The sequence below is a fragment of the Hippocampus bargibanti genome, linkage group LG01 (assembly GCF_051943395.1).
Source record: "Hippocampus bargibanti isolate YZ-2025 linkage group LG01, ASM5194339v1, whole genome shotgun sequence".
In the NCBI taxonomy this organism is placed as follows: Eukaryota; Metazoa; Chordata; class Actinopteri; order Syngnathiformes; family Syngnathidae; genus Hippocampus; species Hippocampus bargibanti.
The window spans coordinates 26,676,226-26,697,695 of NC_142734.1; the positions used below are offsets into that span (position 1 = coordinate 26,676,226).

At 46.1% G+C, this 21,470-nt stretch overlaps 2 protein-coding genes across 3 annotated transcripts in view; one reads left to right on the forward strand and one right to left on the reverse strand.

Annotated features, from left to right (window-relative positions):
• Positions 1–14,281, reverse strand: part of magixa (MAGI family member, X-linked a) — a 32,091-nt gene extending 17,810 nt beyond the window's left edge. For both annotated transcript variants that reach the window (XM_089006083.1, XM_089006092.1), the window contains exons 1-15: positions 14,140–14,281; positions 9,969–10,020; positions 9,646–9,883; positions 9,144–9,260; positions 8,950–9,069; positions 7,468–7,638; positions 7,062–7,233; positions 6,275–6,342; positions 5,152–5,319; positions 4,856–5,025; positions 3,241–3,319; positions 3,016–3,157; positions 427–928; positions 269–332; positions 8–202 (exon numbers count right to left, since the gene is read on the reverse strand). In XM_089006083.1, the coding sequence (XP_088862209.1) occupies positions 8–202; positions 269–332; positions 427–928; positions 3,016–3,157; positions 3,241–3,319; positions 4,856–5,025; positions 5,152–5,319; positions 6,275–6,342; positions 7,062–7,233; positions 7,468–7,638; positions 8,950–9,069; positions 9,144–9,260; positions 9,646–9,883; positions 9,969–10,010 (2,248 nt within the window). In that variant the 5' untranslated portion in view covers positions 10,011–10,020; positions 14,140–14,281. The remainder of the gene's footprint in view (positions 1–7; positions 203–268; positions 333–426; positions 929–3,015; positions 3,158–3,240; positions 3,320–4,855; positions 5,026–5,151; positions 5,320–6,274; positions 6,343–7,061; positions 7,234–7,467; positions 7,639–8,949; positions 9,070–9,143; positions 9,261–9,645; positions 9,884–9,968; positions 10,021–14,139) is intronic.
• Positions 14,282–16,792: 2,511 nt separating this feature from the next.
• cacna1fb (calcium voltage-gated channel subunit alpha1 Fb) overlaps positions 16,793–21,470 on the forward strand; it is a 42,921-nt gene continuing 38,243 nt past the window's right edge. The window contains exon 1 of the mRNA XM_089006243.1: positions 16,793–17,090. Within this exon, the coding sequence (XP_088862369.1) occupies positions 17,072–17,090 (19 nt within the window). The 5' untranslated portion in view covers positions 16,793–17,071. The remainder of the gene's footprint in view (positions 17,091–21,470) is intronic.

Sequence of the window (21,470 nt, forward strand, 5' to 3'; positions counted from 1 at the left end):
AAGTTACCTGCTACTGAGAAGTGCCCCTCCAGCGGGGCCTCCGTCGCCAAGCCTGCCTGGCTGAGGGGGGGTACGCCACCGACCGAGGCGTGCGAAGACGGGGAAGGCAATTCGGTGGAGGTCGACGGGGGGCTGGCGAGACCATGCAGGAAGGGGAGGGGCTTGTACAAATTGGGCGTGACCGCCGGTGCGGAGGCGGGAGCTGAGGAGGCGAGATGAAAACGTTGAAACAGGTGTCAATCATCAATAATTGCGATTGGCGGGTTACCTTGTCTGCGAACTAGCAGAACCACCTTCCCCTGCTTCGAGTGATCCTGCAGAACCTTCTGGACCTGGAGGGGGGATTGGGGGCGGGGGGGGGGGGGATAGGTGCCATGAATCCTTAAGATGTCGACGGGGTAACAACAGTACGGAAAGCGTTCTGACCTGAGAGAAGTTAAGGTTCTGAACGTCGGCGCCGTTGATCTTAACCACGGCGTCCCCCGATTGCAAGGCGGGGCACTGCCTGCGGTCCCAGACCCTCCTGACCACGGCCAGCTGACCCCCCGGCCCCCCCGCTGCGACGCTGAAACCCAGGCCGCCGCCCTCCCGGCGCTCCAGGGCCACCGGCACCAGCTCGCCGGCAGGGGGGGGCCCCGTGGTGCCGGGCGGGCGCCGGGGGAGCGCTTGGTGATTGGCCGGACACCCGTTGAAGCCGCATGGGGGGGGCTCACGGGGCGGCGTGTGAGGTAAGCGGGTCTGCGTTATGAGAGGACGCTGTGTGGAGCTGCCCGGGGGCGAGGACCCCAGCAGTTTGGACGGCGGGGCCATGGGGAACGTTGATGTGGACAAGTCACTCTCGGATGACTTGGAGCTCTGACGCTGGAGGAGGGGGGGCGAGGTTGAGCGCGTGGCAAGGGTGTCGCTGTTGTAGCCGGTCGCCGGCGACCTGTCCACAAGCCAGGTTAGCGGTTAGCGAGGTTAGCGATTCACGGCCTTTTCAACCGCAGTGGTCTCCCACTTTTTCAATACTTGAACCGGATGTGTCTAATTGATAACCCCTGGCCCGTTTCGGCCCATCGGCCATTATTCTCAGGTGTCATATTTTTTTTTAATGTCGTTAAAACTGGTGGTCGTTTGGCACCAGGATCAGTGCTGTGCTGAATAATTTCTTACGAAGAGCCAAATTGGCGTGACGTCCTTATCGTAAAGCAAGGGTCATTTTTTTACGGCGGGCCAGATTGTAGTGACGGTTTCCTCACTGGGGGCCGTTATGAATTTGGGGAAGCCATTAGAATGCTTCATCCCCGCCACATATTACATCTCGAGCACACAACAAATGAATGACTTGCACTTGGACATGACTTAACTTGGACACATATGTCGTAGAACAGGGGTGTCCAAAGTCGGTCCTCGAGGGCCGCCGTCCTGCCTATCTTCCAGCTCCCCCAGGAGCAACACACCTGATTCATTAGGACCATTTTGATGATGCTTCAGAGCTGGCTGATGAGCTGATCATTTGAATCAGGTGTGTTGTTCCTGGGAGAGCTGGAAAACAGGCAGGACGGCGGCCCTCGAGGATCGACTTTGGACACCCCTGTCGTAGAACCTCCACACGTCGCAACTTTGGTTGACGTTTATTCAAGAGGGCCTGCGCTATTAATCAGAACAATACTCATAATAATAATACTCATAACAACAATAACAATACTACTACCACTACTACAACTACTACTACTGTAAATGCTGTTGATACATTTGTCTATAACTGCTATCACGGCTGTGCTTTATTTTCTTGACATTCATTAAGTTGGGTTGTTGTCACTTCCGATACAGGTTTTACGTTTTACTTTCGATACTTCTTTACTTTAGTTTCATTTTACTTAGAAGACGGTGAGAATGGACAAGCTTTATTGCTGTACTGTGTAGCAAGGAAAAGATAAAAAAGACGAAGATCAAATCTTCCATTTCGGAGCAGAAAGCGGGCAAAGTGGTTTGTACGATTTTACAGTGAGACCTCAACTTACAAACACCTTATCTTACAAACTTTTCGTCTTACTTAAATTAAACCTTGTAATAAGCACTATTTTCATAATACACACCCACCACGGCTGGCGGAGTGATCTTCAGCGGAAGCACACGACCAAACAGCACCAGAGGTTAAGTTACCAACAGTCCTTATGGAAGGTGACTCTCCTTCCATAAGCCATCAAACAGCAATTCCCTTTGACCTTCGACCTCCAACGCCATTCCATCAAGCCATAAATGACCATCACAAATGTAAATAAAGTGACTTTATGATACAATGCAGTGTATTTCTTTCATTACAATACAACAGCCATTTATTATACACAGAATAAGGTATGTTGTGTGTAGTTTTTAGGCTTATTTAGTTGAAAAGTATATTTTATGGAAACCCGGGAACGGATTATTCCCATTTTAATGGTTTCCTATAGGATTTTTTTTTTGGAGATACACACTTTTCGCCTTCCACACTCTGTCTGGGAACCAATTAAGTTCGTAAGTTGAGGTCTCACTGCATTGCATACGTTTTATTTCATTGATGTAAAGTCCAAATGTTTATGTGTAAATAATAGCTATATTTTTATACATGTTTGTAGTTCTACGGTGGTGTCGTTGGTGATTCATGATGCAAGTGAAATCACATTAAAGAATTAACCATTTGTACAAAGAACCGGAGTCCAAGCAGGTTTCGAATGGAAGCACAACAACTACTACCACGAATAATAATAACAATAATAAGAATAAATTATGCGCTGATAGCATCAATTATACACGTGTGTAGCATATAAGAGTGCAATTGTAAAATTGCAATTGCTTCATCAATGTTGATGATCATCACAGATTATATGCTAGCCTAGCACATCCACCACATCCACTATTGTTCTTCTGGTGAGGCACGACTGTGCGCCGGAGTTGGTGGGGGCGGGAACCTGTCCACGAGCGCCCTGGAAAGTGTCCTTGAGGTTTAGGAAACCCTGTGAAACAAACTCAATGATGCTAACACGAGCTCACCTATGAATGCCCCCGTCAGAGTTGCTACGACTGGTTGAGGTTCTCTCACCGGGGGGTTCAGAGGAAGTGGGGGTTGAGGTGGGGGTTGACGGAGCTGACATACCATTGCTCAATGGCTCAACTGAATAGCCTTGGCAAAGTCCTGGAAGAACATCAAGACATACAACTTCTCCGTCGATATATATCTCTCAAATTCAACTAAAAATGTTTGTGAGCTCTGCTGACCTGACCCGCCGCCGGGGGCGTCTTGCGCGTGGCTGTATGTGAGGGGTCCGCGTTGGTGCTTTTCTGGGGGGGTCGGCGGCTGATGGGAGAAGTTCATGTACACACGGTCACGACGTAAAAATCGTTGGAAAGAGTCATAGCGAGCAAGCGAGTGATGAGAATATTTTGAGTTTTGATGATGAGAACGAAATGGCAGACCAAGCTAATGAGAGGTGACGGCTTTATAGATCATGAAAAAACAAAATCCTTCATTAAACCGGTCTGGTGGTGTGAGGTTCAATTTGGATCGTTCATACAATAGCCTGCTCAGGCAAAACAGGTTAGGCAACTTTCGCAATGCTGATGAGGGTCGTTATGCTGATGAGGTGATACCGGGGGGAGTGGGGGTAATAGGCCAATCGTTAGTCAGGAATGTAGGAACAATCAGTGGGGCCACAGGGGGGGGTCTCGCGCCCCCCCCCAACCTGAGAGTAGGGACCTATCATAGCTGTGTCCGGCGCCACCAGGTCTGGACATTAGGGTTATGTATATGGGGCCGATACGACCAGTCAGACTTTAGTTCGCTGACGAAGCCTCTTGGATAGGAGGCGAAACGTCCGAAACCTTCACTTTTGTACAGATGACGGCTGAAGAAACCTTCTCATCGATGGACCACTCCTGTACGACTGAGAGCTTACACAGACGCATGAAAAAGGGAGTGACACCGGAGACTATTTTTTTTTATCTGCGTTCTGGAAAAATGCAAACGTCAAACATAGTCTATACAGTCTAACCTGAGTTTTCGAACATCTCGGTTCAATTCAGTTTTGGACCAAAAATTTGTTTTTTTGCATACCTGAGTTTACAACCGAAAATGGGTTCTTGACCAAACTGAGTGCACCTGAATGCACCACTCGACTCCCCTCCGCTTCCTCATACATCACTTCCTCGTTTAGCGTCTCATTGTGACCAATGCATCTGTACTGTTGAATAAATATTTTTTTGAATCAAAAGCAGATGTGTTAGGCTGAGCTCTCCGCAAATGGGACGTTATGCTCGTGTAGTGTTCCATTGTGAGTTGGCGTGTTTGTATTGTTCAATTACAAAAATCAGACCTTTATTACATTCATTATAATGGGAACTGTTTCGGTTTTCAGCAAAATCAGTCTTCAAAGAATTTTCTGGAACGGATTATGGTCGAAAACCCAGGTTTGAATGAATTAACAAAAAACAAAAACAAAACAAAAACTCAACAGGCAAAACATAATGACCTTTACAATTACTCGTTTTGACGCCATCAAGAAAGTCAAATAGGCCTGAATAGACCTGGTCACTTTGACGACATGATTAGAACATGATTAAAAAGTGGCAAAAACGGGCTACCAAATGTGACAAGTTGCATCACCGCCACCAGAACGAGATAGCAAATGTGCTAACGGTGTAGCAAGTGATGCTAAAGACGGAGCAAAACTTGATCAATTGAATTCAAGTCAAATTTTGGTGGGACTCCACCTGAACTGCGTGAAACATTAAGACCTCCGACTTGTTACCGACTTCCACCTCTCTCTACATTTGTAACAACATGTGCCGATAATGACGTAACAAGAGGACAAACGACGGTCAGCGGCCGACGTACCGTGTCCAGCGTGTGCTTGGGACAGCCGTCCGGGTTGTAGAGCATTGGGTAGCCCCTCCGCAGGACCACCTCCACGCTCTGGCCCATGGGAACGGATTTCAGCATCTCCACCACTTCTTTGTGTGAACGGCCTAGCACGCACGTGTCGTTGATGTACACCAGGATGTCGGCTGATGTTCGCGTGTACGCGTGGAGAAGGTGAAAAAAAAAACGTTGAGAACAAGTCACAGCTCTTAGTCAGGTGATCGTCAGGATGATTGACAGCTCCCGCAACGCGGCCCGAGTGACGCAAGTACCTTGATGAAGAGCCGGGGGCCCTCCGGGGGTGACGCTGTACACCTGCAGGAACTCCCGTGCCCGACTCCCTCCGACGATGTTGAAGCCGAAGCCTCGAGGGCCTTTGGAGAGACGCGTGTGCACCGAAAAACCCTCCAGCTGACGTGGCTGATCGGTGAACTCTGGAACTGAGAACGCGCAAGTGCGCCATCAAGTGGGATAACCGTGTAAGGCAGGTGTGGTGTGATCAGTGATGGGCCCTTCATTCAGCCCTGGGAGTGAATCAGTTGATGAAGATTTATCAATGGTTCTTAAACTGGTTCGAACAAACCGTAGGGGTTCGATGAAGCAGTCTCAGGGGTTTGACAGTTTTATCTACTTGGCTGGCTATCTAGCTAGCTCCTTAGCTGGCTATCTATTAGTTATATAGCTATCTGGCCGGCTAGCTAGCTGTCTAGCTGGCTATCTATTGGCTATCTATTAGCAAGATAGCTAGCTTTTTATCTATTTGAGTGACTTCCGGGTTGAGTGAACGCAGGCGCGTATGGCTGCCGCTGTTCACCCACATAAAAAAATTAATCTGTGACTGTAAAGTGACCTTGAGAGTTTTGAAAGGCGCTTACAAATGAAATGTATTATTATTATTATTATTATTATTATTATTATTATAAAACTGAGAATTTGAAGCTTTGCCCAATAGAAGTTCCGTCGAACCCCAAGACTGCTTTATGGACTTTATAGTCAGAATTCTGACTTTATTCTCAGAATCCTGACTTGAATCTCAAAATTCTGAGGGAGGATTCTCACTTTCACGTCTGAATTCTGAGATAAAAGTGAGAATATTGCCAACTTTATTTTCTTTTTCTTGGTTGGCCGCAATCCTTTTCCGTACATTTTGACCCCATCCAATCCATGATATCATTTTAATCACTCTCTCTGTCATATTTATTTATCCACATGATAGAACAAATGAAGCCTCACAAGGCTTCGGCCCAGAAGTGAAGCTTTTGGATGCAAAACCTCATTGCTTCATGATGCTTCATTTTACCATGATGAGTGCGTCTCGCCACCGACAGCAATTAGATCTGTACCGATCCTGCTATTGCCAATTAAATTAAAAAAAAAAAAACTGCACAGACTCACGTTCTGCTGAACAGGAAGCGACGTCTTTCTTTTGAGTGCGGAGATCCTGTCTGGATTTTGACACATGACTGACAGATACGTCGGTCGTTAATATTTGTATCTGTATCCTCGAAGCGTATGCAGTGTCTAAAACTCAAGACAAAAAGTTAGCAGACACCAGGGCAGACAACTCTGAAAAGTTGCCTGCCCGGCCATAAAGTTGCCTGCCCCATTTTTCACAAGTGGAAACACAATAAGACGACTAATGGCAAAAAAACAACATTGTTGCGAAGTATAAATGTTTTTTTAATTAAGGAAGTACCTACCACAAATGCCCCTTTGCTTAATTGATGGTAAATATCCCTTGATGAAGATTTTGCACCAGTTGTCGTTTGTCATCATGGTGCACAATGCAATGTTTGCGTTGCGTTGTCTGCTAAAAGCCACATGTACTCCTCTTTCTAAGTGCCTTTCAAAACTCTCAAGTACACGAACGTTCGTTTGGTAATTTGCATACTTGGCGCGGCAGCCAATCAGAAGCCTGTTTCGTGCTATACCGTGACTGTAAAGTGTAGTTGAAAGTTTTGAAAGGCGCTTAGTAAGAGGAGTCCACGTGGCTTGTAGCAATTTGCTTGTAGCTTCTGCTTTATGGAATAAAATAAACGTTTTTTTTCTTGAAGAAGTTGTCCGCCACCTGGGCTGAGACGTTTTGAAAGTTGTATGCCCGATGTAAAAGTTGTATGCCCCGGGCCTCCGGGCAGACGTTATTTCAAACACTGGCGAATGCTGGGATGGCGATGTCACTCACTCAACAAAGAAGGCGTCGGCCCCGTTGCCGAACGTCACCTCCCATGCGTCAGCTCTTCCTCTTCCCGCCCCTCTTCTACCGTTCTCCGTTCCTTCGCCGCTTCTTGCCAAGGACTCGCCCCAGGAGTGACTGGCTGGCAGCACCGGAGGCCCGCCGCCGCCAGCGGACCCTCCTGGAACACAAAAGGAGGATCAGATGTCTCTTGAACGCAACCCTCCTTGCTGTTACTTTCCTCACACCGGTTACTAGTTTTCCTCAAACCAAAAATTTGATGCCATCTTGTGACATTGCAGGGGATTACACAAAAAATGGAACGACAGTTCAACAGGTTAGGTGTGTACGTATGGTTGGTACGATTGTGGCATGAATTAACGAGTGGTACACGTGCAAGCATATGCATAGGTACCAGACAGGCCGCTGTCCTCCTCGCTGTTGTCTTCTTCTACGGTCTTTTCCAGATTGCTGAGAGATTTGCTCCTGGTCCTGAAGTTCCTCAGCAGATTTCGATGTTCCTGGTATGTAATAGGTGGGCTTTCTGGACTTATATGGACTGGGCGGGGTGTCCCATAATAGTTGCCTGTGGTTGGATGACAGAGCAAAAAATAAGGTAGCGGAAGCATCCCATTTGTAGTGGGTGACTTTAACATTTATGTGAAGGCAACGTGAGGAAATTTGAACGATAATTTGGAGACGTCAATCTCAGGGATACAACCTGCCGAAATGAGTTTAGGGATAAGGTGATGTTGCTCCTGGGTCAATTTTTTCCGGTGTCCTGACTGGGTAATTCGGCCTGCATGTCAGGGGCAATAGCACCGGTGGTGTCAATTGGTGGAGATTGAGCCCCTGGTAAAAGGGCGAGCGACTGGACATGTTGGTAGAGAGAAGAAATGTTTGTATAACTGGGCTGCGAGAAAGCGGTGGATTTGTACCATGTTCGTTGGAGACAGAACAAGGGGAAAGTGGCTGTCTGAAACTCATGACAGAAAGTTACCGGACACCAGGGCAGACAACTCTGAAAAGTTGCCTGCCCAGCCATAAAGTTGCCTGTCCCATTTTTGACTTGAAATACAATGGGATGATTAATCGCAAAGAAAACAAATCCATTGTTGCAAAGTATTAAGGATTGATAATCAGAATATATAACAGAAGCACACTTTAAAATGAAGTACAGTGAGACCTCAACTTACGAACTTAATTGGTTCCCAGACAGAGTGTTATTCGATACTGGCTTCTCATTGGCTGCCGAGTAGGCCAATTGCCAAACAAACCGAAATTCCGACACTGGGAATAGAGTGTCAGCAGAAGAACTAGCTGACAGCTGACCCAGGAACGCCTTAAGATGACCCAGGAAGAGCTACAAGAAGTGGCTCGGGAGAGACGAGTCCGGACATCCCTGTTCAGCGCTGCTGCCTCATCACCTCAAATAAATCGTAGAAGATGGATGGATGGATGGATGGATGGATGGATGGATGGATGGATGGATGGACGGACGGACGGACGGATGGATGGATGGATGGATGGATGATGGACGGACGGACGGATGGATGGATGGATGGATGGATGGAGATGTTCGGCTATGAAGTAATTTCTTCCCAGGCCTCCTAACTATTGTAAATGAACTGAAGTTCAGCGCTATTCTTGGCAGAGTTTGGTTGTCATGGTAACATTAAGAAATGTGTTTTTTGTTAATGTTCTTTTGTTTAGACTCTTTATTGAAAAATGAAATTCTTTATAGCGAGCCTATCATATGTCTGCTTATGCTTAATGCTAACACGATAGACGGGCCACTGGAAATTAGTGTGTGTTTTGTGGTCAAAGTATCCAAAAGGTTTGTCTTATTTTGCCAAAAACATGTGAATTACACATCCGAGAGAAATTTGGCGGTTACCTTTGAACTTTCCGCTTTCCAACAGCGCTCCCGACTCCTCCAAAGAAAAAAACTCCTCAATAGACACAAAGTTATAGTCCACGCCGCCGATCTCTCCGTCACGAGGCTGCCGGGTCGTACCTGCGGAATGGAAACGCCGATGTCATCGCCAAGGCAACGCGCGCATATGTGCGTGAGCAAGCGCGTTGACGTACAGGGGACGGCACGCAGATAAAGGTTCTCTCGGATGAGCTGCTGCAACTGACTGTCCATGGAAGTCGGCGTGAAACATTTACTGAGGTACAGGCGTAGGTCTTTACACAGAGATGCACCTGTGGATTAAACACGCACACACACACACACAAACACACAAGGGTTACCCATCCATAACCCATTTTTTCAATTTGATACCAACAACCATTTTAGCAACAACCATTTTAGCCTAATTTGACACATTTCAGTTTTTTCAAATCCAATTTTAGCGATGTCTCAAGCTAGCAAACTTGCTAGCTAACTAGCTTGTTTTGGTTCAAGGGGGGTTTTGCTGCCATTTTGTGGGATCTTGCCAGTGATCTGTCAATCAATCCATCCACCCGTCCAAGTCAGGCGTTGATTTTCGGAACAGTCTCAAATCGTATCGTTAAAGATTGTTCCAAACATTGTTTCATGTTTTTGGCTCTCTTAGAAAATGGCTGACATACAATTCAGGCAGGTCACCTGGTGAAACGGTTTTGATCCTGATGGGATGAGGACAGGAGTTGAGGACGCCGCGAACGTCGCCCAACGTCATGCCCAATACGGGCGTGCCACCGATTTCTAAAATGATGTCGCCCACGTTGGCGCCGCCGCCGGGCGCCACTGTCACAAAAGGAAACTCGCCATAGTCAGCGCCACCGCCGACGGCCAACCCCAGCTCGCCGGAGCTTCCGCCCAGTGGCACGAAGCCCTCCTGCACCTGCGCAGAGAGGACGGACAGGTGGACGGGTGCCATATTGAAAACAACGCTTGACGTTCCCGCGGTAGCTTGCGGCGGCGATTACCTTGGAGCGCCAGTGTAGCTTCTTTACCGTGTTTTTAGACATGGCGGCCGAGCTGAAACAAGAAGTTAGTCAGGGTGATTCATGTATCATCTTTTAGTGGGAAAATTTCAATCTGTATCGTTCTTTTTCTTCTGGCTTACAGTTCATGTTAGCAACAATTATTTTAGCCTAGTCTTCCCTGACTAAATCCATTAACCTGCTCTTCACGGGGTGAGAAACTATACTTGGGACTAAAATCTTCTGATGATGCTGGTACCTTCTCTTGAGACTAGAATTTTTCCTGAGGTTTCGTAAGGAACTAGTAGCTTTTCTCAGGACGAGCCTTTTTGTCATGATCTGGTTGACGACCAACGGGGGGCGCTGTCGCCCCCGCCTACACCTCACAGGTGCTGGTCGTCCCGATCAGATTGGCGACGTCAGCCCTGCCTGCAGCCTCGCAGGTGCTGGTCATTATAATCAATGGCACTTAAAAGGACACCGGGCACGATCATCCGGTGCCGATTCATTGTTTGTTTGCTGCTTGGTTGCAGCATGCATTGTGTACGTGTTTGTTTAACCTTGGCGGACTTTTACACTTGGTTTTCTGTTGCTACTTTGTATTTTTTCCATTCAGATCATTTTGATGTTTTACATTTTGTTCCTGCTGACTTTATTTTAATACAATTTGTCAAACAACCTCCTGCTCCCTCCTGCCTGCTTTTTGGGATCCGAACCCGCCATCACCACCTCGCAAAAACGTGACAGAATGAATCGGCCCACTATCGGATCCCGCAGGTACATCGGACCCGTCTCATTTCCACCCCGTGCCTGACCATGCTACGTCCACGTTAGCGCAAGCCTCGTCGCGTTTGAATTGCGTCACTCGACGAGCCGCAACGTCCACGTAAACGTCCGGCCGAGACCTCCTTCCAGGTGGCCGTCCAGGGTGACACTGGGTGACTGGCATTGCACGCCCACGTCCAGCCACGCTGTCGTCGTGCATGACGAATTGAGTCTCATCCACGACGAGCCGTGCAACGTCCGCGTCAACGTCAGTCCGAGACCCCACTCACCGCTGGATCCCGGAGCGGCTCTGGACCCGTCTCGTTCCCCCGGAGCCGGGCATTTCACGTCGGCGTCCGGCCGAGACCTGGTGCCATACGGCCGTACGGGGTGCCATTCTGCGCCTGGCAGTCGACGTCCACGCAGAGCCATGCGCCGTCGCGTGAACGTGCGAGAGGGATCGCACTCACACCCACGACGATCCGTGCCGCGTCTTCGTCCACCCCAGGCCGAGTCCCGTTCCCCTCAGGCCGCCGCCCGTCGTATGCTGGAGAGGCAGCGGTTGCCCTCTCCACCGACCGTTCCCTGGCGAGTGGACCTTTTTGGGAGACTGTTGGGACTTCTGGAAGCAGCCCCTTGAAGGGGGGGTACTGTCATGATCTGGTTGACGACCAACGGGGGGCGCTGTCGCCCCCGCCTACACCTCACAGGTGCTGGTCGTCCCGATCAGATTGGCGACGTCAGCCCTGCCTGCAGCCTCGCAGGTGCTGGTCATTATAATCAATGGCACTTAAAAGGACACCGGGCACGATCATCCGGTGCCGATTCATTGTTTGTTTGCTGCTTGGTTGCAGCATGCATTGTGTACGGGTTTGTTTAACCTTGGCGGACTTTTACACTTGGTTTTCTGTTGCTACTTTGTATTTTTTCCATTCAGATCATTTTGATGTTTTACATTTTGTTCCTGCTGACTTTATTTTAATACAATTTGTCAAACAACCCCCTGCTCCCTCCTGCCTGCTTTTTGGGATCCGAACCCGCCATCACCACCTCGCAAAACCGTGACACTTTTGGGCAATAATCGTGAAATTTTAAAGTTTTTTTCCCAGTTTTGAACAGTCATTTTCAGAGATTACCACGTGTCTTTAAAATCTTTGTTCCTAGGTTGTCATGGAATATTTTGGCCTTAAATTTTTCTGAAATAAATGAGTTATGTTTTTCTTGAGACGCTAACTTGAAAAACAAGCAAAAAAAGAGCCCAATTTTCCATTTTTAATTATTGTGCCAAAAACAGAAAATTATGGTGAAATCGAGAAAAAAATGCCACTTGGCAAAGTAATTTTAAGAAGATATTGAAATGAAATATAACAATAATATATACAGTGAGACCTCAACTTACAAACACCTTAACTTACAAACTTTTCGTCTTACAAACGTCAAATTTATGAAAATTAAACCTCATAATAAGGACTATTTTCATAATACACACCCACCACGGCTGGCGAGGTGATCTTCGGCGGAAGCACACGACCGAACAGCACCAGAGGTTTAGTTACCAACAGTCCTTATGGAAGGTGACTCTCCTTCCATAAGCCATCAACGACCATCAAAAATGTCAATAAAACTTTATTTTACAGCACAGTTTATTTCTTTAATTACAGTCCTCATGTAATGCGCCTCTCTTTCCAAACAGCAATTCCCTTTGACCTTCGACCTCCAACGCCATTCCATCAAGCCATAAATGACCATCACAAATGTAAATAAAGTGACTTTATGATACAATTCAGTGTATTTCTTTCATTACAATAACTTACTACATTTATTATACGTATAATAAGGTATGTTGTGTGTAGTTTTAAGGCTTTAGTTGAAAAGTACATTTTTTGGAAACCCGGGAACGGATTATTCCCATTTTAATGGTTTCCTATGGGGATTTTTTTTTCGAGATACACACTTTTCGCCTTACACACTCTATCTGGGAACCAATTAAGTTCGTAAGTTGAGGTCTCACTATATTCACATAAAAACGTTTTTTGTGACACTAAATACAAAAACAAGCAAAAAAACCATTTCCATTTCCAATCATTGGGCCAAAAATGGCAAAATAATGGCAAAATCAAGAAAAAAATCCACCTTACAGTAAATTTAAGAGATGATTGAAATGAAATACCGTTTTATAAATCCCACCATGCACCAGGCACTACAGTACGTCTTTTACCGGTTTGGCGGGGAATGGAGTCGCTGGCTGCTGAGTGTCATTGCGAGACCTGTTTTAGCTCAATATGACTTCACATCTAAGGCACACCTGCATATAAGGTGCAGGGTCATCTTTTCAAGAAGATCAAGGCTTTTGTTTTTGGATGATTTTTGGGAAATACGGTACCTACATCCTGAACATTACAAGGAGTAAACTTTTACAAATACCAGATGGAAAGGGATGGATTTTTGCTTTGTATCAGGTCCCCAAATAACTGAATGAAAGGCATATTACATCTTTGTGCGCTTTGTGGGCTATCGCCTAAACAAGTTCAGCCATTGACTTGCATTAGTTTCGTTTGTTTATGGCGTGGACGCCACATCTCGGGTTTGTGTGTTTGTGTGCGTGTGTGTTTGTGTGTGTGTGTGTGTGTGTGTGTGTGTGTGTGTGTGTGTGTGTGTGTGTGTGTGTGTGTGTGTGTGTGTGTGTGTGTGTGTGTGCGTGTGTGTCCACAACTGTAGTTGTCACTCGGCGATAGCCTCTTTCATAGTGGTGGTCAAAGGTCGCCTTTCCGTGTTTAAAGTGTAATGAAAGGAATGTGCGTGTATGCTCAGCAAACCAAATATGCTCCGTACGCTATTCATCCATCTCGCTGCTGCCCCCCCCCCCCCCCCCCCCCCCCCCCTCGGTGGGGCTTTGCGAGATCCATTCATATCAATCATTTCTAACTATCAAGTGAAATAGGTGAAACCGACAAACGGGCTAACCACCACAGTGGCTATAGTTAGCTTGGCCGCGTGCGCAGAAAAACTGTTTTCACTGGGAGTTAATGGTTTACTCATTCTATGATGTCATTTTCTCAAACGGTGACGTCACAGTAACGCCCGAAACCCCAAAGAGGAAAAAGCCGATGGGGTCCGGAAAACCCCGAGTCCTGTCTGCGGTTAGCTTGGCATCAACGCCAATCTCACATTCAACAGCAACACCGTAAAAAAACACATACGGCGCTGGCTGCCTTGGATGTCGCGCACGCGTACGCACACAACCCCGCAACAGTGAGCTCGCCCCATTCGCACAATGTGCTGACAGCGTCGTTTTGACCTGCACGTAAGCGCGCGCCCACTCACGCGTACGACCCCGTACACACACAAAAAGGGCTCGTTGTTTTGGGTCAAATCGTCCACGCAGAATCGGAGCACATCGCACGTTTACCGTCATGCTCGTCCGGCGTGTGGCCGCGTCGCGGACTCGCTATCCCGGCTCGGAGCAGCTCGACGCCTCGCCGAAGGCTGCCGCAAGGTGCATATGCGCGTGCAGGTGGGGATGTCGGAAGGCGCGTGCACGACGGTCACTGCAGGTGAGGATGCAAAGCGGGAGTGGGTGAGGTGAAACGCTCGCTCGCCCAAGTGTGCCAGTGTTGGCTTCTCTCGCCCCCCCACCCCCATTTGCTGACGCTCACTCTCTCTCTCAGGCGCGTGCACGAACGAGGCCAGCGTAAAAGCGCGTGGAGGGTTCCGTAGGGGGCGTAGGTCCGTGGGGGAGAGGAAACTTGGGAAACAAAGTCGGACGTGAAAGAAGCGAGGCCGGAAGTGAGATGAAAAAAACGAGCGAATAATCGACGATAAATCGTCCTCTCAGAATAGTGCTCACAAACGAAAGAGTTGTAAATTGTTGGGTTTCTCGTTTTCAAATTGATAGCTATACGTGAAAAACGAGCAAAAGGGAGCGGTGGACTTTTTTGATCGCATGCAGAACCGCATGACAAATGAGAAAACACCTTTTTTCAGCAACTGAAACACTTCCGGCTTTCTTTCAGCCAATCAGACGCTTTCAACATAAACACGTTTAAGCAATTATTAAACAGAATTTATCTAACCTCAACATGAAATAATAATAATAATAATAATAATAATAATAATAATAATAAATCATTTAAGCCCCTTCAAAACTCTCAAGGAAACAGATTTTTACCAATAACGAGGAACGGGAAAGCATTTATATTAATTATTAGTATTATCACAACCTTCTCTCTCATCTCATCTCATCTCATCTTCCGTACCGCTTATTCCTCATTAGGGTCGCGGGGGTTGCTGGAGCCTATCTCAGCTGTCTTCGGGCACGAGGCGGGGGACACCCTGAATTGGTTGCCAGCCAATCGCAGGGCACACAAAGACATACAACAGTCACTCTCACACTCACACCTAGGGACAATTTGGAGTGGTCAATCTGCCTGCCATGTTTTTGGAGTGTGGGAGGAAACCGGAGGACCCGGAGTAAACCCACGCGGGTCCGGGGAGAACATGCAAACTCCACACAGGGAGGCCGGACTGGGACGCGAACCAGCGACCTCTGCACTGTGAAGCCGGTGTGCTAACCACTCGACTACCAGGCCGCCCTATCACAACCTTAGTTTAAATAATACATTCTGACATTTTGTTGGAATCACACACATAGATAGCTCTCTTAGTCAAAACGTTTCCCAACCCCTGGTCTATACCTTCTCTCCTGAATTGTGGGTCACTCTCTCCCGTTATAAGGGACAGTAGTCAGTGATTAAATGCTCTCTGGCACACGAATGAAACATCCTCATCCACAGTATATTTTTTTTTTCAACACACTCATTCATTGACAATGATCAATCGATTGTATTTGCCTAATGTATGTCACCTATATATTATTCCCGTTACAATGTGTTTTGCTATTTTAGCATCTTCGCCTACCACCTGTTCAGGGACACGGAGGCTGCAGTTGCTCTCCCGCACGGCAGGGGGTAGCAGAGCCCCACGGATTCTATCAAGACTAACCGTAATCCTTCAGTTATTACAGTGACAATAAATCGGACAAACGTTCCCGAGTTGTCGTGAATGACTTGATTTTATTTATAATATTTCTGAGACGTAAAAAAGTAGTAATTTATCTTAATCTAAGAATAACTCGAAAACTAGAAAGAAAAAGACGTTTGTATATACAATGTTATTATGCCATTCGAGTTAGTAGCGTGTGTGTACGTGTGTGTGTGCCTGTGCGTGTTACTTCCGGGTTGAGTTCCTGTGACTGTAAAGTGTCCTTGAGTTTTGAAAGGCACTAATAAATGAAATGTATTATTATTATTATTATTATTATTATTATTATTATTATTATTATTATTATTATTATTATTATTATTATTATTCGTAGTCATAGTAGTCGTATTAGTAGTAGTAGTAGTAGTATTCGTACTTGTACTCGTATTAACATTATTGTTGTTATTATTGTTACTATTATTATTATTATTGTTATGGCAAATCTGGGATTATTTGGTAACATAAACATCACAAAGCACACAAATACACACAAAAAAGAGGTGGTGAAGGACAAAGGTAATGAGGAGAGCACAGCGCGAGGTGGTAAAGATGGATGTGACTTCATCCTCAATTTCACCTCAAGTGTGTTGAAATCCCATCAGCACCGTTGCGAGACGCCACCGGGCTTCATTCAAAATAGTTTGCTGCCTGTGGGTGATCACAATCGTATCCATACCGACTAATTCATTGAATGTGTTCATGTGTCGTGGGGCGGTGTTTGTGTCAAGTGTGCGTGTGAGGTGTCATGGCAGTTTTTCTGTTGATGACGCGTGTTTACATTTCAAGTGGGATTGTGGTAATCCCGTGGGGAATTGTATTTGGATGTCACATGTGAGAGTTATGTATCATATGTGATTGTGTTCACAGGGCATGTGTGAGTGGGGTGCCGGGTTATAGTTCTATTCTCTCTGTCCCTTTAATTTATTTGCAGCCATCCTTCCCTTTAACACACTGAGCCCCTTTCCTATTTAATCTCCAATTGGGGCGGGAGGAGGAGGGTAGAGGAAGAGATGAGCGGAGGAGAGGAAGAGGAGGAGAGATGAAGAGATTCAGATTAGTGAAACCGAGCTGAATTTCTCTTCTCTCAGCCTGTAGCCCTCTTTTCACATCACTCGGCTTGGTTACAGAAAAGAAAAAAAATCGACACTGTTTGTCCGACGAACCTGTGAGTGACAAGCAGCTGGGTGAACTTGACCAAGTGGACCCGGCCAGGATGCAAAGTTTAGTTTGTTTGTTTGGTGACGACCCATGAAGGTGAAGATGGGACCACTATGAATACCTGAAGTGCACCACCAGAAGACATGCAGCACAACCCCAAAAGTAAGTCTATCTATCTATCTATCTATCTATCTATCTATCTATCTATCTATCTATCTATCTATCTATCTATCTATCTATCTATCTATCTATCTATCTATCTATCTATCTATCTATCTATCTATCTATCTATCTATCTATCTATCTATCTATCCGTCTATTCATCCATCCACCCATCCATCTTTCTATCCATCTATTCCATCTATTCCATCATCCATCCAACCATCCGTCATCACTGATAGCATGATGACTAATACTCGATTATAAATGCAAGCCAGTGCATATTTAATAGATAGATAGATAGATAGATAGATAGATAGATAGATAGATAGATAGATAGATAGATAGATAGATGAATAGATAGATGTGTAGATAGTGTGTGTGATGATAGTGTGATAGTGTGTGTGTGATAGTGTGTGATGTGTGTGTGTGTGTGTGTGTGTGTGTGTGTGTGTGTTTATGTGTGTGTGGACGTCATTCAAACAAATTGTCAGAATGCATTATTTCAAACGTTTTATCAATACAATAATAAATATCCGGGTTGTGTGAACGCTGGCGCATGTGGCTGCCGCTGCTCACCCACCAAAAAAAAACTGATCCTCTGACTGTAAAGTGACCTTGAGAGTTTTGAAAGGCGCTCATAAATGAAATGTATTATTATTATTATTATTATTATTATAACTTTTTGATAATACTCACCATTAATATGAATGGTTTGCCGTTGCTCAGGATTGGTAAAACCCAGCCAAACTATCCGAATGAAATTCAACTTGCCGGGTCCATATGTGAAGTTACTGCTACCTAGCCTGCACGCTGCTCATTAACTTGCACGCTTGCTTTCTGCTATCTCTCGCAGAAGTAAATTCATGGAAACGTAGCATAGAGCTTGTCAAAGTGCCACTAACATTTGACTGTTTCAATGATAATATTGCATTGCAAATTCACGGCAGAACCTGTTCCTTTCCACAAAGGTAAATCCTTCAGTCCATTCATTCATTCCTGAAGTGTGCAATACTCATCCGGTTTATTCAAAAGGGGGTGTTTACCTGTTTCGATATCAACGGCCATCGAGGTCAGTATCATCCAATCAAAATTACTGTTTCAACATCAACAGCCACCTATGTCAGTATCATCCAATCAAAATTGCTCTTTCACCCAACTGCTCTTTCACGCAACAAACAGGAAATCAACAGCAAAAAAGTGAGAGTACAGACGCTCCCCACCTTACGAACGAGATACAGTATATTCTGAGCGGTCGTTCGTACGGTGAATTTGTTCGTAAATTGCTTCAGTGTTATATTTTGTATGGAATGTACTGTATGTTTAAGTCAAACACTGAACGGGGAAGTATAAAACACAGACGCTCTATCAGTCGTAAAAAAATCACACCGTATTACAACGACATATATCCTTGGGTCTTCAGCATGCCATTACTTTTTGTTTTGCTCCTCTTGCGTTAACTGGGAAGAGGGATTTTGTCCCCACCCACATACTCTACACAGCCAATCGGAAGCGAGCTCGGCGGATTGGGACCTGAACTCGTTGGCAACACTTCAGCAGAGTGTTGGTTAGCCTAGGTGTCCGTCGCGTAAAAATGCAGCCCTTGAAACCTCTAATGTGTCACAATACTAATGCGCGCTATACAAAATCTACCTTAGAGCATCTCTGTCCAAACATTTTTCGACATGCAGTACCAGCAAAAATGTTCGTATATACCATTTTGTTGTCACTAGAATGTTCGTAAGCTGGGGAGCGTCTGTATTTAGTTTTATCTGCGATCCAGATGCAATCATTAAAAGAGTCATATATGGCTCGCGAGCCATAGGTTCCCGACCCCTGCCTTATGTCAATGACTACCTGGTGGTGTGTTGGGTCAGATGAGCAAAGATACCGGTCTGACCTGACAGACCCATCTGCATTGACGGTCTGCTGGTAACGTATTCCAGAGTCCGCTGACAGAAGTAGTCATCTCCGGCAGAACTTTCACCAAGTCCTCCACGGGCCACGTTCTGTGCTTCCAATGAGATGCCCGACTATGGCGTGGCTTTAAGATAATTGGCGCCTGTCATGTGAGCAACTCCAAAAACTGTTGGTGTACAATGAAGGTGACTAATGAGATAAAACTGAAGAAATTAGTCCTATTGGGGACTTTTGGCCTGTGAGACTCTGGATGATGTAAAGCTGATGCTCATGAAAAAAGTGGCCGGCTGGTGAGGCCGTGGAGAATGACTTCAAGGAAATTCTGGCAAAGCGAGAGGGGAACTGATGTATCATCAGGACTAGTGGGAATGTCAGACCACCGACCATTACTCAAATCATTTGAGCCAGCACCAGTTGAAGCTATGTCCGTGATGAACGGGGCAACCTTTCCTTAACTAGGGATCAAAAACTCCTTGGCGAAGAGCCTTGGGTGTGGATGTGATCTCCTTGCAACTCCTAAAGACTGGATGTTTTTGAGGCTGTCCTGGATGATACACCACTGAAAAATTGTAGGGACATCAGGAACAAGCCAACTGCAGATTGAGGTTGCGGGCTTCCTTTTCAAAAAGGTTGACCAGAAGGTATGTTCCAGCAAGAGAAGGTTTATGCTTCTCAGACTTCCTGGTGAGGTCGAATGAAGGGGTCTGGATATGAAGGTCAGTAAGGAAATTGAATCTGTCAGATTGAGGAGGAACTGTCTTTTTTTTTGTTTCTTTGTTTCTTTTTTCCCCGTCCATGAACCAGTGGAACTTGACAAGTCTACATTTTGCTGGACCCGGAGAAGGTGTCGGTGACAAAAGCTATGGAAATGATACAGGCTGTTCAGTCCTTGTGAAACTGTTGTCATACTTTTTTCCAGTTTGTTTCCACTTTGGATGAAGACAAGACTGCCCTTTGTTTCCTACTTTGCTCATAATTTTAGGACAGAATTTAGCACTAAAATTGAACCATCCTTGCCTGTCCAAATTCTCGCGCTGATATTCCATTCATCCATTATCTGATCGGCTTATCCTAATGACTGTTAACACAATCGCTAATACTAGCAATACTGTTAGCATGTCCATCGAGCCAGACAGGTTTGTTTGTATCCGGTCTCAGCAGATCCGACTGGATAGGACCGACCTCATACTGTAATGTCAGCGCTAATGCTAGCATGTTGCTCCTTCTCAGCGCTGGTTTCTTTTTCTTTAATCTTTTTGATCAATACATCATCACATGAACGTTGACCTCAGTGAGAGTGCCTTTATCCTCCCATCCTGGCGGCGGATCAGACTTCCCGCTCACGGAATTAAGATGGCGTGCGCCGACGTCGTGATAGTGTTGTCATGGAAATGAGTGCTAAATCGCCGGTTGCCATGGCGGTGGAGCTAATCCTTCCAACCTTTTGTTCCAGTGCCTTGTATTTGACTCAACTACAGTAACTCAAACTGTGTGAGCGACCGCAGGGTTGACAAATATTTCAGTGGGTTGATGAAATGCTGCTTTGCGGAGTCTTCTTCTTTTCCTTTCGGCATTTCCCTGCAGGGGTCGCCACAGCGAATCAATGTCCTCCATCTATCCTGGTTTCGTGCATCCTCTTCTCTCACACCAGCTACCTTCATGTCCTCTTTGACCACATCCATAAACCTCCTCTTCGGTCTTGCTCTCGGTCTCCTGCCTGGCAGTTCAAGACTCAGCATCCTTCTCCCGATATAGTCGGTCTCTCTCCTCTGGACATGTCCAAACCATCTCAGTCTGGCTTCTCTGACTTTCTCTCCAAAGCCTCTAATATGAGTTGTCCCTCTAATGTAGTCTTTCCTGAACCTATCCAACCTGGTCACTCCCAAAGAAAACCTCAACAACTTCAGCTCTGCTACCCCCAGCTCTGCTTCTTGTCTTTTCTTCAGTGGCACTGTCTCCAGTCCAAACATCATGGCTGGTCTCACCACTGTTTTGTACACTTTTCTTTTCATCCTAGCTGAAACCCTCCTGTCACACATCACACATGACATTTTTCTACAGCCGCTCCAGCCTGCCTGAACACGCTTCTTCACCTCTTTTCCACACTCTCTATTGCTCTGGACAGTTTACCTCAAGTACTTAAAATCCTTCGCCTTCTTAATCTCTTCTCCCTGTAGCATCACTCTTGCACTGGGATCCCTCTCATTCACACACATATATTCTGTCTTGCTGCGACTGATCTTCATTCCTCTCCTTTCCAGGGCATATCTCCACATCTCTAGTTTCTCCGCCACCTGTTCCCTGTTCTCGCTACAGATCACAATGTCATCTGCAAACATCATGGTCCAAGGAGATTCTTGTCTAACATCGTCTGTCAGCCTGTCCATCACCATAGTAAATAAGAAGGGGCTCAGAGCTGACCCCTGGTGGAGTCCCACCTCTACCTTGAATTCCTCCGTCACA